At 40.0% G+C, this 17,907-nt stretch overlaps 1 protein-coding gene across 2 annotated transcripts in view; it reads right to left on the reverse strand.

The window, feature by feature from the left end:
* Positions 1 to 14,662, reverse strand: part of FIG4 (FIG4 phosphoinositide 5-phosphatase) — a 128,975-nt gene extending 114,313 nt beyond the window's left edge. For both annotated transcript variants that reach the window (XR_009223544.1, XM_058566477.1), the window contains exon 1: positions 14,411 to 14,662. Coding sequence is in view for 1 of the 2 variants with exons in the window: in XM_058566477.1 (XP_058422460.1) it covers positions 14,411 to 14,476 (66 nt within the window). In the remaining variant the exon portion in view is untranslated. The remainder of the gene's footprint in view (positions 1 to 14,410) is intronic.
* Positions 14,663 to 17,907: the final 3,245 nt, after the last annotated feature.

Consider the following 17,907-nt stretch of genomic DNA (forward strand, 5'->3'; position numbering starts at 1 on the left):
ACAGCTCAACATATAAATAGGAATGCTCAGGCAATTACAGCTATTAAAATATTGATATTTTATCAAATACATCTTTACAAATTTTCTATAGAAGATGGAAAATGACTTTAATATAGCAACTACAGAAATTCACCCCAAAGTCCTATAAAAGATTAACATGAGTGTACTTTCCCAAATGGCTTTTTATAGATAGGCTACAGGAAATAATTAATATTTTTTCTTTTCTGAAACAATTCCTTGGAGCACTATACCCGAACACATTAGTCTTCTGAAATGAATACTGAGAATAAAGTGAATAATAAAAATGTAGAAAAATAATAATCTTATATTTAAAGAAAATGCTTTTAAGAAAACCTAAATAAGATGAATGACTTTTCAATTGTATTTAAGAAAATCAGTAAAACTCCATTAGGGAAAATAAATTATTTAAAGATACTTTGCTTCAAAAATCTCCTTTAAAGTGGCACTTCTTCAACACTGCAAACATTGACAAGACATTGCCACAATCAACTGGCATCTTACTATCTCATTGGTAAGATAAGCTATAGACACACAAAGCAATTAAATTCTCTAGATTAATGGCCAAATCGAAGTATATAGACCACAGGAATTCAGAGCAGGAAAGACTAACATGGGGTACCACAGATGCAGAAAACATCAGAGGAGTCAGGGCTTGTATTGAGCTTTAAAGGATGGGTAAGATTTTTAAAAGTAAGATTTTACTGTATATCAGAAAATGAGCACTTGGTTACATTGTTTTAACACTAAATCTGTAGAAATAGATGAGGTTTTTTATTATTAAGTATATGTCCATTTATAAAGGTCTGACCTAGACTTCCAGACTATAAAGAACATAACCATATGCTAAAAGATGATGGGTTAGCCCGATCTTAAGAGGAAAGCTAACCAAAAAACTGAATCCCTCATCTCTTAGGAGAGGTAGAGTCTGGATGACATTACCAATTATAATGAGGCGGGAATAAAGCAATATTAATAAAAATTAGTAAACTAACTTGAGACAACCCAGGACCAGGACTTGATGCACTGGAGAAGCAGCTACAAGGGCAGGGAGATTGACAGGGAGGAGGTCAAAGATTCTCAGCCTGGCTTCAGCTAATTCCTGTCCCTGGGACCCTCCCCACCACTGAGAGGAGAGGGGTAACCAACCTGATAAAATAAACTTCAGAAGAATGGGTTATAAACTATATGTGTTTGTTAGCAGAACAAGGAGCCACCTTCTTGAGGACCTGAGGAAAAACAGTTCCCAGGAGAGGAAATAGCAAGTGCAGAGACCTGAAGGGGGAAGAAGCTTGGTGTGTTTGTTAGAGGAACAAGATTACGTGAGAAAATGCTCATAAAACAGCTAACAGTGAACAGTGTTCAACACAAAGGCGGCACTCAGTGAGTTAGTTCCTTTTCTCTCCTTTACTTTTTTAAGATGTCAGTGAGTCTATGTCACTATATTTGAGAAAAAGACAGAAAAACTGAGGAAGAAAAGAGAGTACCCTAGAGGAAGAAAAATACGTACAGGACCAGAATGGAATCAGAATGGGAGAATGCACAAATCTATTAGTAATCAGTCTTTGTCCCCAGGAAAGAAAAACATGTGAATTAACAAGCATGAATAACATGCTATAATGGAGGTAGGAACTGGAGGCGGAGGGCAGTTAACACAGGAAGTTAACACAGGAAGGACATTTACCTCATTTGGGGAGGGTCAGAGCAAGCTATCCAGAGAGGCTGGTGTTGTCCTGATGCTGAGTTTGCCCTTGAAGGACCTCTGAACAGGACTCCATGTACTGAGCCAAGATAGAACAAGTGGTACCCACCATCTCCGACTGCAACAATCCTCTCTCACCACCTGCTCCCACCCCCAAACCACTTTTGCTTCTATCTAAATTTAGCACTTACTTCTGAAGGCCTTATCTAAATTTGTTTGGGGCATGTCTGCCCCCTTCACCTAATTATAAGCACCTCAGGAGACTGGGTCTAACTTCCTCACCCCTGTGGTTGTTAATTCTAGTCTAGTAGCACAAGCTTGTTCCACAGGAATTGGGTAAATGTTAGGGGAAAGAATAACCATCTATCACAGACTAGCCATTTAATTTGCTGGTAACTTTCTACAACATTTACGCTAACCCATCTATTTTGGGTAAGCACACAGAAAGTCAGCCTTTTTAAGTCAACCATTCATAAGGAAGTACATTACAGCTTTAGGGAGGCAAAATCCCTGAATGAAATTCCTGGAATTTTAATAGATCCTAGGAAATCTAAAGAGTAATTGCAACAGGACTATGATTTGGCAGTTTGTAATAAAAAGATATAATTCCTGAGATGCTAGTGGGCAAACGCATCATTGGCCTTTGGAGCGCACACATAAGAGGGCAGATCTACACGTCCCATATCCAGACTCTTCCAGGACCTCCAGGGAGCAGAGGAGCCAAAAGCTAAAATCCACAGAGTTTAGAAGCAGATCTGAGCAGGGGAAAAGAAATGGGAAGCAGTAAAACTATCCACATTCTCTCTCTTCTAAAGTGGTCTAAGAATCCTAAAAATGTTTTGCGGGGAGAAGAGCGACCTCACGTGGGGCCAGTTATGTGGGAAAGAACACAGGTCTCAGCGGGCCTGCGGTGGACAGAATCACTCTCCTGCACTGCCCTCTGGTGGGCAGCTGACCACTGACTTGCACGCCAGTTTTTTTTAAAAGGTCACTTTTCCACAAAGGCCTTGTTTTTACTCAGTTTAATTTCCTTCCTATTAAGATATCAACTCTATAACTACATATATCCTTTGACTTTCTTACATTTACTATTATGATTTAAAATGGATCTCAACATTTGGGGGCTTAAAAATTGCCCTGAAATATCTTTTCCTTAAATTCTTCTTCACTGTTGATTTTTTAAATTTTTTATTTTGAAAAATTTTCAAACCAACAGTAAGATTAACAGAAAAGTATAATGAAAATCCATATATCCTTTACCTAGATTCACGAGCTGTTAACATTTTGCTACATTTGTTTTCTCCCTCCTTCTTGATAAGAGCTTTTTTTTCCTGAACCATTTGAAAACGAGTTGCAGGTATCATAATACATCATTCCTAGAAACCTCAAATTGTATTTTCCTAATAAAAAGGACATCCTCCCACATAATTGTAATACCAATAATACAATATTATCTATATACAATCCATATTAAAATTTCCCCATGTCCCTATAATATCCCTTATGGCTGGCTTTTTAAAAACTGGAATCCAATCAAGAATCATGTATTGCATTTGGCTACCATGTCTTTTTTTTAATATCTTTTAACTTAGAATAGTCCCCCTGCCTTTGTCTTTCATAACTTCAACATTTTTGAGGTGGCCACATTATTTTACACCAATTTCCTTGGTTTTCTATTGACATAATTCATTTGATCATTTACTAGTGAATGTCTCATCTGTGCCAGGCACCGGGCTAGACATCTGAGGGCAAAGATAAATTGAAGATACATTTTGGAGATATAACTTGCTGATGGATTGGATTAGAAAAGGGAATAATCAATCCAACTACTTTTGTTTGAGCAACTAGCTAGACGGTGGTGCCACTTACTGATGTAGGGATGACTGGAGAAGAAGCAAGTTTGAGGGAGAACCAAGAGTTCTGTTTACAACATGCCCAAAGAGACCAAGCGGGAACTTTTGAGTCTAGAGCTCAGAGGAGAGATCTCAGAGGGTATCCTCAGCACATAAACGGCATTTAAAGTCGTGGAACTGCATTAAAACTATGAAGGAGAGTGAAGATAGAGACAGAGCCAAAAAAAACTAGCCTGCGGCACTCTAAATAAAATTATTTAGAGGCCAGATATAGAGAAGGAACCAGCTGAGAAGACAGAGAAGAATGGCCAGCGATTAGGAAAAACTCCAAGACAGCACGGAGTCATCAAACAAAGGGAGGAGATGATCTGGAAAAGGAGGGAGCAGTCACATCCACATCAAATGCTGCTGGGAGGTCAAGTAAGACGAGGACAGAGAAGAGCCCAGGGGATCTGACAACAGGAGCTTGCGTGGCCTCTGTGGGCAGTCTCAGTGATGGGGTGCGGGCAAAATCCACAGCAAAGTGGTTTGAAGAGCAAATGGGTAGTCTTCCGGGTAAAGATGGAAGAGTGAACACCTCTGTTCCTCCCAAACACCTTCCTAAAACTATAGTAAAGTTTTTTATGTTCATTTTTTTAGACATAAGCCTCAAGGGCAAAAGGAAGAGTGAAGGAAATAGCAGCAAAAAAAAATCATTTGAGACGGAAAAGCAGGCCCAAGAAAGCTGAATCCTAAGCTGGCGGTGGGGAAGTCAAGAAGCAATTCAATTTACGCTACAGAACCTCTGAAAGTCGTGGAAATTTGTGGCATCTCTTATATCTGGAGTGTAAAATTTCAGAAAATTGAAGATAAAAAGAAAATAGCACAAGCTTCTAAAGAGAAAAAAAATTTAAAAAAGGGCTTCAAATTAAAGATCAAAAGCAGAGTAACATTAGAAATTCTCAACAGCGACTGGAAGACAGGGACATAATGCCTTCAAAATTCTAAGGGAAAATTCATTTCAATCTTTAGTTCAACACTGAATCTGTCAATCAAACGTGAGGGTGGGATAAGGACATTTTCAGACACGCATAGGCCCCAAAAAATTACTGCCCATGAACCTTTCTCAGGAGGCAATTGGAGGAGGTACTCCCCCAAAATGAGGGCATAAATCAAGAAAGAGGAAGATACAGGCTCTGGGAAAATAACGAAATGATCACAAGACAGGCTCTAGGAGGATGGTGAAGGGAGATACCAGGAGAGCAGTTACGCTGCGGGCCTTGGGGGCAACCAGTCCAGATTTGGGCCAATGCTTCAAGAAGATGAAACCAGTAAGAATACCTAACGTGTGTGAATGTGCTGAGAGGAGATTTACTATCTGGAAAAGCTGGGGTTAAATTCATTATAAGTTCTTAGTAAAAATGAGGGATTGCAGGAAGAAGGAAAGGTCATCTCAAGTACTGGCAGCCTGAAGGTCAAATGGTGAAGGTGAACAAGGAGCTAAATAAAATGCCCAAAAGCAACAGGAAAGGAACGGGAGCAGTAACTGGAGTGTGCAGGACTTCCATGCCTCAGACACGCATCAGCTGGACTGTCTGAACGCAGACATACACGCAGGTGCGTATGAATCAACCCTGCTGGGGAAAACATGTTTGTGTGTTTGTAGGTATGTTAGGGGGTGAGGGTTTGGCAGGAATCAGGGTAGAGAATTGGGATACCAAAAAAAGCTACATTAAAATGCCCATTAAGATAGAAGATGATCAGAGCTGGCTCTCTTCTGAAAGTTAAGTATCACTGTTAAGAAAAAGCTTAAAATTTCAATATGTAGCTTTTACAGTGGTGACTTAGTATAAAGATGAATGTGTTTCTAAAACATATACATGAACTCCAAATGGAATACAATAGGTAATCCATTTAACAGGAAATTCAGTATCTACTAACATTATCATCTCCTTTTATAATGGCAGGCTAATTAATCACTCACTTTTCATCTGAGGGAAGAAAATCAGCTTTCTTGAAAGAGAAATTTTAGGTTGTCTGACAGCTTCAATTAACGTTAAACTTCACTTGAACTTTCAGAATAAAAGTATTCTTTTTAAAGATCACCATGAAGTTACTTCTCATAATCTAACAGTATTGCAAGCCTGCCACCTCTCTTATTCCAGCAATCCCACAATCACTAATGCAGCCCAGAAAGGGAAACGAGCCTCTGACGGCCGAAAGGAATGTCTCCCAGTTCACTCTACAGCTTCGGGACTTTACTGATGGGGAAGCTTCAAATCTCCTCTAGAAACAAGTGGAAACTTGGTCACCTCCAACCACATCTTCTAAATCAGCTATAATCACTATGCTTCTCTCCCACTTTATATCCTTTGGTTTCCTGCTCCAATCCCTTAGCCAACCACATCCTATATTGTTCTCTCCCATCCCGTAATTATACAAATCAAGGCTAATATCAAGGCTAATTAAGTAAGCTGCATTCCTCATGATGTGGTTCTTAACTTATTTTATTCTATTTTGTGTGATAGGGTGGGGAAGAAGGGGAAGCTTCCTCAAATCCTTTTGGAACAAGGCAGGAATTCAATAAATAAACACATACATACATACTAACAATTTTGAGCTAGCAAGAGTCAAGATTACCTAACAACTTCGCCCCCACAAAACACACATGCAGACACAAAAATCTGCCACAGGAGCAATTCTACTCAATTTTCCTTCCAAATGAAGTTCTGTTTGGCTACCAATTTTAAAGTTAACCACTATGGATTCATTTCTTTATTATGAAATGGTCACTTACCGCGATGGTAAGACCCCTGGGGCATCATATATTAAGCAAGGGCTATGCATTAGAAGTCACCGAAGGTAAACTGCAGTTTCATCCAGGATAACTTCAGGTTGCTAAATCTCCTGTGGGCAACTCCTAGTAGCACTGAGCTGTATGAGCATTAGGGCTAGGTTTGGTCTTCGTTTATGTGTAGGCCTGGGTCTCAGGACAGATAAGGGCCAGAGCATCGTCACAGGAGACAAAGGGTAGCATGAAAGCGCTGGGTGGCAGAAAGTGTGTGGCGAGGAGAAGACCCTCCACAAGGCCAGAACTACATCTCTTGCTTGCTATCTACCAACCTACCTCCCTTTCCTCTCCAATAGTCCTCAAAATCCACCTCTAAACACAGGTAACCATGACAACCCGAACTTCACTCCAGGAGCAATTCTACTCAACTTTCCCTCCAAATGAAGGCTCAGGACAAGAGACAGCCCATCTTGCCCACTGCCTCTTTTGTTCCTTAATGTGTCCCTAATTCCTTGATAACCAATTACTATACTCCCACCAACCAAAACAAGAACGCCTATGTCTTTCATATACTTGCCCAAATGACTTTGGTCAACCTTTCCAATCTTTGCCATTCTGACAAGTGAAAAATGGGAATCTATTTTCATTTTATTGTTTTAATTATTAGCAAGTTGAATATCTTTTAATATTCATACTACTTTTTTGGCAAATTACCTATTCATGTCCTTGCCCTTTTTTGTTGGGTGTTTTATTTTTCTGACTGATTTATAAAATTTTTTTGCATATAAGAATATACTGCTTTATCAGTCGTTCAGGCTACTAATACTTTCTGCATAGTCTTTTGACTATTTTTCTATTTACATTTATAGTATTAAATGCTTTATATTATAAAAGAAGAAAAATTAAGTCAATGATCTAAATTTCTACCTTATAAAGCTAGGAAAAGATGAATTGATTAATCCAAAATTCCTAAGAGGAAGAAAATAATAAGCCTAAAGACAGAAATTGATTAAATAGAAAACAAACCATAGAGAAAATTAACCAAGTCAAAAGTTGGTTCTTTCAAAAGTGTCATAATGAAATTGATAAATGTCTAGCAAGATGGACCAAGAAAAAATGAGAGAGAACACAAATACCAATGTCAGGAACAAAAGAGGGAGTTTAAGTACAAGTCTTATAGACATCAAAATGTTAAATAAGGGAATATTATGAACAACTTGGCACCAATAAATTCAACAACTAAGATGAAATGGACAAATTTCTTGAAAACCACAATTTATCAAAAGTGACTCAAGACCCATTGAAAATATGCATAGCCCTATGTCTGCTACAGAAATTGATTCATTATCAAAATTTGCCCCAAAAAGCAACTCCAAGCCCAAACACTTTCAGTAGTAAATTCTAGCAAACATTTAAAAAAAGAAACACCAATCTTATACAACTACTTTCAGAGAACAGAAGAAGAAACACTTCTCAACTCATTTTATGAGGCCAGAGTTACCCTGACATCAAAATCAGACAGATGTTAAAGAAAATAATAGACCAATATCCTGAACATAAAGGTAAAAATCCTTAACAAAATATTAGCAAATACAATCCAGCAATATGTGAAAACAATAATACAGCATGACTGAGTAGGGAATAACCCCAAAATTTAAGGGTTTTTTAAACATTTGAAAATTAATTAGCATAATCCACCACACTAAGCAAATAAAGGAAATGCCATATGCAGATGCAGACAAAATATTTGACAAAATTCAACATCTATGCATGATAAAAACAAACAAACAAAACCTCTCAGCAAACTAAGAATAGAAAGGAATCTTCCTCAACCTGATCAAGGGTATCTATGCAAATCTATAGCTAACATTGCATTTAATGCTGAAAGACTGAATACCTCCCCCTAAGATCAGGAACAAACCAAGAAAATGTCTGCTCTTGCCACTTCTATTCAACTTTGTACTAGAGGTCCTAGCCAGTGCCTTAAGGCAAGAAAAAAAAATAAAAAGCACGCAGGTTAGGAAGGAAGAAGTGTTCCTTTCTAAATGATATGCTTACTCATGTAGAAAATGCTAAAGAAATGATAAAAAGAGCTACTAGAACTAATAAGTAAATGTGATGAGAAAAACAACTATTTTGAGTTGCTGCCTAAGCATTTTACAGTATGATAACCCTGCTCACACACAAAGTCTAGACATTTACATAAAAACCTGAGTTTAGGATTCCTGACATAAGTTCCTGCTTTGCTTTTTCCAGGGCACCCTTTAAAATAACTACTTAGAGTTAAGCCTGCAAAAAGTTAGTGACCTCCACTCCAATCACCTTATACATAATAGGTGCTTGCTACTCTACTCTCTATCTCCTGTTGCTTGTGACCTGGGATGGAGGATTGTCCTTCCTCTGGCTCATTGCAGAACGCCTCCTCCCTTCTGGGATCTGTAAGTAATAAATCTTGTGATTCTACTTCCTTTGTGTGAGTGTACTGAAACTGCACCTTCAATCAAAACGACCTCATGGGTTTCACTTCCCCAAAGTGGGAGCTCAGATGCGGAGGGAGCTACTTGCTAACTCTGTGTGGGTGGCTTGTGCCCCCTCATTCAGCATGTCATAATCTGTACATTCTTAATTCAACAAATCAGCTCGGGCTTCTCAACACAGTGAGTTTAGCAAAGTTTCAGCATATAAGGTCAATATATAAAAATTAACTCAATTTCTATATACTAGCAAAAAGCAATTGTTAAATCAAATTTAAAATTCCATTTGCAATAGTATCAAAACTCATAAAATACTGAGGAATATATTTTTTAAAAGACATATAAAATTTCTACACTGAAAACTACAACATATTGCTGAGAGAAAGTAAAGACCTAATAAATGGAGAGATATACCATGGATTGAAAGATTCAATACTATTATGATTCAGTCCTCCCGAAATTCATCTATAGAGTCAATGAAATCCAAATCACAATCCCAACAGGCTTTTTATTAGAAATTGACAGCTGATTATACAATTCATGTGGTAATGCATAGAATCTAGAATAGCCAAAACAACTTTGGAAAGGAATAAAACTGGAAAACTTACACTTCCTGATTGCAAGGCTTATTATAAAACTATAATAATCAAGACAAGGTGGTAATGCCATGAAGAAAAACAAACTGATCAATGGAACAAAATAAAGAATTTAGGAATCAACTCACATTTATTCACTTAATCTTTCACAAGAGTGCCAAAAAAATTCAATAAAGAAAGAGTAATCTTTTCAACAAATGAGGCCGGACAACTGATGCATGGAAAAAAGTGAACCTCAATCCCTGTGGTTGCCAGCCTCCAAGAACCCTTAATGGTTCTTGCCTCCTGGTATTCATGCTCCTGTTTAGTCCTCTCCCAGTGAACACGCCTGACCTACATAACCAATAGGACATTGCAGAAATGATGGAGTGTGACTTCTGAGGCTACGTCACAAAAGACATTACAGCTTTGTCCTTGTTTCTCTTGGATCACTCTCTCCAGACAAATCCAGCTACCACGTAAGGACATTCACAAAAATGCCCATAAGGTGAGGAACTGAAGCTTCTTGTCAACAACCAGCTCAACTCGCCAAGCACGTGAGTGACCATCTTGGAAGCAAATCCTCCAGCTCAGTCAAGTCTTCTGATGACTGTTGCCCGGTTAACCTCTTGACTGCAACTTCATGAGACTCTGAGCCAGAACCACTCAGCCAAGTCACTCCCAGATTCCTGAGCTACTGAAACTGTGTGAAATATTAAACGTTTATTGTTGTTTAAAGCCGCTAAGTCTTGGAGTAATTGGTTATTCCTCAATAGATAAGTAATACAATCGCTACATCACGGCATATACAAAATTAATTTAATGTGAAACACACTCCTAAATGTAAAAGTTAGAAGTATAAATCTTTTAGAGGAGACGTAAGAAAATATCTTCGTGCTCTGGGAGTTGGCAAAGATTTCTAAGATAGGACACAGGAAGCAAGGACCACAAAGGAAAAAATTGATAAATTAGACTTTATTGAAATTAAAAACTTCTCATCAAAAGATCATTAACACAAGGTATACACATATCAAATCACCACATGTACAATTTAAATATCTTACAATTTTGTCAAATATACCTCAATAAAGCTTAAAAAAAACATGATTAAGAAAACGAATAGGTAAACCACTGACTGAAAGAAAATATTCACAAAACATATATCACAAAGGACTTGATTCCAGAATATATAAAGAACCCCTACAAATCAATAACAAAAAGACAAACAGCCCAATTTTTTAAAGTGGGCAAGACTTGAACAGATACTTCACAAAGGAAGATATAAAAATGGCCAATAAGCACATGAAAAGATGTTCAACATCATTAGTCATTAGGGGAATGCAAATTAAAACTATAATGAGATACCACTATACACCCACCAGAATAACTAAAACTAAAAAGACTGACAACACCAAATGCTGGCAAGGATATAGAGCAATGGAGATATTCCTACCTTGCTGATGGGAGTGTAAAAGGGTACAACCACCTAACACCAATCCTATGACTAGCAATTTCATTCATAGGTATTAACCCCAGAGAAATGAAAACATACATCCACAAACGTACTTGTTCGAGAATGTTCATAGCTGGCTTATTAACAATAACCTAAATGTGGAAACAGTCTAAATCAATAGGGAAAATGGATAAACAAATTGTGGAATAGGTATACAATGGACTAGTACTCAATAATAAAAAGGAAAAACTACTAATACACATAGCAACATGGATGAACCTCAAAGACATGTTGAGGGCCGGCCCCGTGGCTTAGCGGTTGAGTGCGCGCGCTCCGCTGCTGGCGGCCCAGGGTTCGCATCCCGGGCGCGCACTGACGCACCACTTCTCGGGCCATGCTGACGCCGCGTCCCACATACAGCAACTAGAAGGATGTGCAGCTATGACATACAACTATCTACTGGGGCTTTGGGGGGGTGGAAATAAATAAATAAAATCTTTAAAAAAAAAGACGTTATGTTGAGCAAAAGAAGCCAGACTCTATTGTACTCAATTGTACTGTACAATTCCATTCCTATGAAATTCTTGAACAGGCATAACTAATTTAAGGTAGAAAAAAATATAGAGAGAATATTAGTTGCCAGGAAGGGAAAGGGGGCAATAGACTAGATAGGGACACAAGGGAACTTTCTGGGGCAAGAAACAGGTGTGGTTAACACACATACATAATTCTGTCCAAATTTTATTTATGCATTTCAATTTATGTAAATTTTAAAGAAAAAGAACCTTATAAAATAATAAGTGGTGGGTGGAGAGTGCAACGAGTTATAGATAATAAAGGATGACAGAATGTTGGTAATTTTGGAGCTGGGTGATGGATATATGGGAGTTTATTATACTATTCTGTTTACTTTGTATTTCCTTGAAATTTCCATAATAAAAAAGCTAAAGTCAAAAAACCAAAGACATACAAACCATAAATCCAATGTTGTAAATTATCTCATTCATCAGAAATACAATCACTTTGTCAAACTGCTATAAAAGTTTCTAATCATTTACTCTCAACTTCTACATGTAATTTGTCGCAGTCCAGTTACAAACTATCTATACCTGGCACCACACTTTCAGTAGCAGGGTCCTAATCTCTCTTTGCCTCATTTTTTTCTTCACTGGATAATAACAGTAGTAGTAACAACATTTACCTCTTAGAGGTTTTATGAAGATTAAACAATAAAAAATATGTAGGACCAGCCCCGTGGCTTAGCAGTTAAGTGCGCTCGCTCCGCTACTGGCGGCCCGGGTTCGGATCCCAGGCGCGCACCAACACACCACTTCTCCGGCCCTGCTGAGGCCACGTCCCACATACAGCAACTAGAAGATGTGCAACTATGACATACAACTATCTACTGAGGCTTTGGGGAAAAACAAGGAGGAGGATTGGCAGTAGATGTTAGCTCAGAGCCGGTCTTCCCCAGTAAAAAGAGGGGGATTAGCACGGATGTTAGCTCAGGGCTGATCTTCCTCACAAAAAAAAATATATACATATATGTAAAGTGCTTCGAGCAGTGCCTGGCATAGAAGCACTCCATAAGCATTAGTTATTGTTCTCCTTAATACATCCCGCTACAGTTTTTTTTAACTATTTAACTAAACAGGATCTATTTAGTTGCCAGTAATTTTATGCCTTTTTCTGAGTTATTTATATCCCTTAAACTTTGAACTTACTACTCAAATCTTTCTGCTTATGTTTTTAAGTCAAAAACATAAAAAAGAAGAATCAGGTACTTTACTGATGAGGAAACTGAGGTTCAAAGATTAAATGCAGTAGACATTTCTCAGGGTGGTGGCCCAGGCCCAATCATTCCTTGAAACAAAGGGCTGGTTCCACAGACAAGTCCTTACTGCCAGACCCCTTCCTGGCCATGATGATTTGTCCACCCAGGGGCAGATTCCCAATCACAGCTGAGTCAGTCAGATTCCTTCTCCCAGCACCTATGCTACATCCTTGGCAGCACTCTGAGAGGGTTCTCAAATGCTGCTGTCTTGTTCCTGCCTTTCTAGAGGCTGAGGAGCTAGACTCCTCCAATGATCCTATGCAACTGCTCCCCCAGCATCCTTCTGATGAACTCACCTTGGATCTCTAAGCTGGCCAGAGTTAGTTTCCACTACTTAGACGACTGAGAGGGGTTGCAACCAAGTTCTAGAACACGCATCTCTTTGGGTTAGACCTTCTCAACCAGCATCTATTTTGCATCTGTTTGCAAGGCACTGTACCAGATCTGTGCTGTGAGGATCATCAAGGTTTTGACAGAAGAAGGGGTGGGACATTACAAGGAGACAACAGCAGAAAAACACAGGACAGATATAGGGAATTGAAAGCAATACAATTTGCAGAATAAGGCACACAAAGGCACACAGTTAATCTTAATAAATGTTTGCTAAATTGATATTATATTAGATATAAGACCAGACAGACAAGTTGAGGACAAATCATACATGGCTTTGAATGCCAAATTAAAGGATTCAGAGTTTACACTCCTCAGAATGGGGCCACTGAAGGTTTCTGAGCAGAAGAACCCTATAACATGAATTGTGTTTTAGAAAGAACACTAAACACCTTAGCCAGTCTTCATGAATGCTAAACTTATTAATGGGCTGAAATTTCTGTGTTTTAAGTATAGTATTTCTCTTTCTAACTAGGGACATTTACCAGCACATTGTACAGAAAGCAGAAGGTTTTGTTTCAATGTCAAATGATACTTCTTGATGACTCTCCTCAGAGAACAACTGATGATATTTGCAAATACAGTATACTATATTAGATAATTTCACCTTCTAGTCTGGAGCTAATCAAATGAAGCTGTCAGCAAAATTAATTTAGGGTCAACAATGTTTCTACACTAATGATGGCCTCAGGCAGACACGCTATTAGGACCAGGTAATAACTGAGAAACCGTCAAGATAAGTACCTTCTTGTACTCTATCTAATGGAGACAACCCAAGTTTCACCGAATGTGCCTTATAAGCCACTCTAGCAAAAGGAAGAGTATTATGCAGGTTTCCAGCATATGCAATCTTGTTATCTTGAAGTGTAAAGTTATTTGAAAATAAAGAAAACCAAAAATTTCTCCAACAAAAGTGCACATAACTAGTATCAATCCTAGTGAGGTACGGCATGGAACAGGAAAACTGACAAGTTACCGATTCACAGGTCAAAAATATTTTTTCATACTCCTGCCTGTACTGTAACTAGCGAACTGCAGAACTCGAAGAGACTTTCTGAAAGTTGAAAAGAATCCAGTAACTTGTACAGAACCTCATGAACAGTTTCCGAGATACCACAAGCACCCGTTTCCCATGTGTTCCAACTGTGGCTTTTAAGTGGAAATACGTACAGGCAAAAGCAACAGCGCCCTGGATGCGAGAACAAGGCGAAGCCCCCTCAGGCACATGCCCCAGGGCTGGGATTAGGGAACTGGGGAGGGGGGATGCTGCCTCTGCCCTACAGCCTCACACCAACTCGGCCGCCATCCTCCCGCCCGCGCCCCGCCGCGCCGAGTACTCACAGCTCTGGTCTCGTACAGAACCAGCTTCTGGACCGAGCTGATGATAGGGGCGGCGGCCGCGGGCATGGCCGTAGGAAACCGGGGACCCCACCACACGGCACCAGGCCGCGGCCCAGGTTGCGGCAGCTTCCAAACTGCCCCCGGACAGCCGGAGAGAGGACACCTCAGACCTTGGACACCAAATCCAGCCGGGAAACACACCACCTGGCTACTAAGGCTGTACGGGACCAGCTACAGCTCAGGTGTTTCCGGATCCCTGCGCCCCACCTCCAGGCAAGCCCCGCCCCAGGGACGTCGGGGGCGGGCCTGGAGGATATACCATAGAGAGATCGTGTAGAGGCTCCCAGAACCTGCGTGCTTCTAAAAGGGGAAGCGAGGGGCGCCATCTTGGATGAGGGCACGAGAAAAAGTGGGCGGAGAGACGATCTCCCGGTTAATTCAGTCTCTCGTTTTGTCTGGTCCCTCTCTTTGGGAAACCGAGACGATTTAGGACTGGATTGCTTCTTTTAAAGAGGTCTCAGAGTTGCACATAGATCCATTCCCAAGTTGGTCTTTTTTCCCCTGCCTACTTCTGCCCTTATTTTCTTGCAAACCTACCTGATGGTCCTTCACTGAGTGTCGGCGTTTTTCCCCTCATGTCTCTTTGTTGTCTCTTATACCCTTATGAGGGTCAACCAAATATATTGTCCAGAGCCTGTGTGGTTTAATGAATTTTTTTTTAATTACCTGAAGTTGGAAATTTTGGACTTTGCCACATATTTGTGTCTGAGACTGACTAACCATTTGTAAATTCTGCAAATGGACAATCGAGTGTAGTGTAATGCAGTGTAGTGTAGCACTGGCTTTGGAGTCAGGCATTTCTGGGTTAAAAATAAGGGTTCTTCCATTTGATGTGTGTGAACATAAATGGGCAATGTATGTATGCACCCTCTCTGATCATCACCTTTCATATTTGTAAAAAGGAGTGTATTATAATTATGAATTCAAAATTAGCTGCGAAATTGAATATTTAAAATAAATCAGTAAATTACAGCCCCACCTCCCGAGGCTCCGCCCCGGAAGAGGTGCGCCGCCCGGCGTTCCCTAGGCAACCACTCAACAGATCTGAGAGTCCCGGGAGGCGGCTGTAGCCGGGCCAGTCGGGTCCGCTGGGGTCTGCTGCCGCCAGGTAAGTAGGGGTCGTAGACCACCACCTCGATGCATTTTGGTATGGATGGAATGGAATCCCACATCCTGCGGGGACCCCAGACCGGTTCTTTTTCTTGCAAAACTAAACTTCGGGATCGCTCCATAAATTCCACTTTTTAAAACCGCTTCCCCTTTCAACGACTAATGTCTTCATTCCACAAATATTTACTGAACACCTACTATGAGAGTATAAAATGTACTGGAGTGGCAGCTAATCTAGCCTAGGCAGAAGTGCTAGGTTTCCCAGGAGATTGGCCCCCAGTAAACCGCAGAACCCACTGCTAGAGGGTTTCTCAACTGCTAAAAATGTAAGGAAACTTTAAAAATTTTTATTGAATTATAGTATAAATACATAGTGTAATGTGATATTAGAGATTATATTACATAACATAATGTGATATTAGAGATTATATTGTAAATTCAAAATTGAGGAATTATAACGTTTTTTAAAATAAATATTTGTTTATTTTAGTTTTCTTTCATAGTTTGGTACTACTTTTATTAAGAACTAGAAAGATGGCCATGTAAGTTCTGGCATTTTACATTGGCTTGGATCTTTAACTGGGAAAAATATTTAGCTCTGTTTCTTAATGGAAACCAATTCTTCTGAATATGAGTAAAATATTTGCACAACGTTTTTATTTGGGATAACAACTCTTAAAATATCTGTAGAATTCTGGTTTTCAATATTTAGTTTTCAATTATTATATTATACTATAATTAAGCACTTCCATCTGAACTTGATCTTAGTTTGGTTCACCCAGAAGCAGATCCTGAGACAAAAATTTGAGAGCAAGTAGTTTATATGGGAAATAATCCCAGGAAACAAGAGCAGGGAAGGGAAGAAAGCTAATAAAGGGAATATTATCAAGCAAATTTCTCTGTGGGCTGAATTCACTGGGGAATATTGGGATGTATGTCCCAGAGTTATTCCCTCTTAAGGGGTAAGGGAGCTGGGGTATTTATTCACCAACTCCCATCAGTTATTGGCTGAGGCCTGCTATGGCAGAACATTAATTCCCTGGAACTTGAGTCTGCCCTGTCCTCAGGCAGACTAGGTTGTGGCAGCTGGAAAGAGCCCTTAAGCAAAGAGCCACACATGCTAGCAGTTAGAAGTCCATGCATGGAAAAGGTACATGTCAAGTGGATATGGACACTAATAGCATCTGCTACATTTCAACCTTTGCACCACTCATATCCACTCTTCCCCCACATTAAGTGCACACCATCCCATCAGTGATTCTCCAAGGTGGTAGTTGGTCCCAATTTCTAAAAGAAAAGGACTCACAAAAAGGTGGTTAGTGGAACAAGCTACAGAATCCACTACTGCAGTTAACCCGAGGTCTATGACTGATCCTTCATCACTTCCCTCATCTACCAACCTTATAGATTTCCCTTACCCTTGGCCAGAACTTCTGCTGGTCTAAGTTGTTTTCCCAGGAGGGTAACCAGCCTTCATCCCTGAGGGGTGTAAGCCTCTGTTTACCATGTCCTTTTCAGGTTATGGTTGCTACAATTATCCATTCACTGGGCATGAAAGCATCAAGAGGAGTCTCAGAGAATCCCTGAGGTCAAGGCGTACATCTCCCTGCCCCAGTTATATAGCAGCAACCCTATCTCCACCTGCCAGTGCAGTGACTCCTTATGGGCATGTGGAGCCAAGCATGACCAAGTGGCAGCAGCAATTTTAGATTTAGTGAAACCTAACTAAGTGGGTCCCCTGATAGAAACCTCCCCCTCATCAAAACCAGGACCTCCAGTCCAGCAGAGCCTAAAGTTGTGAGGAACGGCAGTGCAAATTCCTCATGTCAATCACTGAGAGTGATGGAGGGAGGGGCCACTGCTGCTTCCAACCCTTGGTTCAATGCATATTTCTCATTTTGAAGTACAGTGTCTCAATCCCACACAATCACAAACTGGTACTTTAGCTGTACCTTTAAGAGGCCATTCCAACATTCTGTCAGACCAGCAGCTTCTAGGTGAAGTGGTATGTGGGAGGATCAGTGGATCCCTCTTATCATAACTCCTTTACTGTAAAGAAGGTCCTTTGATCCAAGGCAATGTTATATGGCATCCCATGATGATAAACGAGACACACTCCAAACAGTCAGATAGTGGTGCTGGCCAAGGCACTGTGGGTAGGGAAGGCAAACCCATACTAGGAACACATGTCAGCTGCTGCCCTCTCCAAGGTGAAGGGGTCCTGTGTAGTCAGTTTGTCACTGAATAGATGTACCGTATTGAGGGCTCAGCCTCAATCTCTGCTGCAGACAGGTAGGACATTCAGCAGCAGTAGTAGCTAGATCAGC

This window comes from Diceros bicornis, chromosome 23 (genome assembly GCF_020826845.1).
Source record: "Diceros bicornis minor isolate mBicDic1 chromosome 23, mDicBic1.mat.cur, whole genome shotgun sequence".
NCBI classification, from domain to species: domain Eukaryota; kingdom Metazoa; phylum Chordata; class Mammalia; order Perissodactyla; family Rhinocerotidae; genus Diceros; species Diceros bicornis.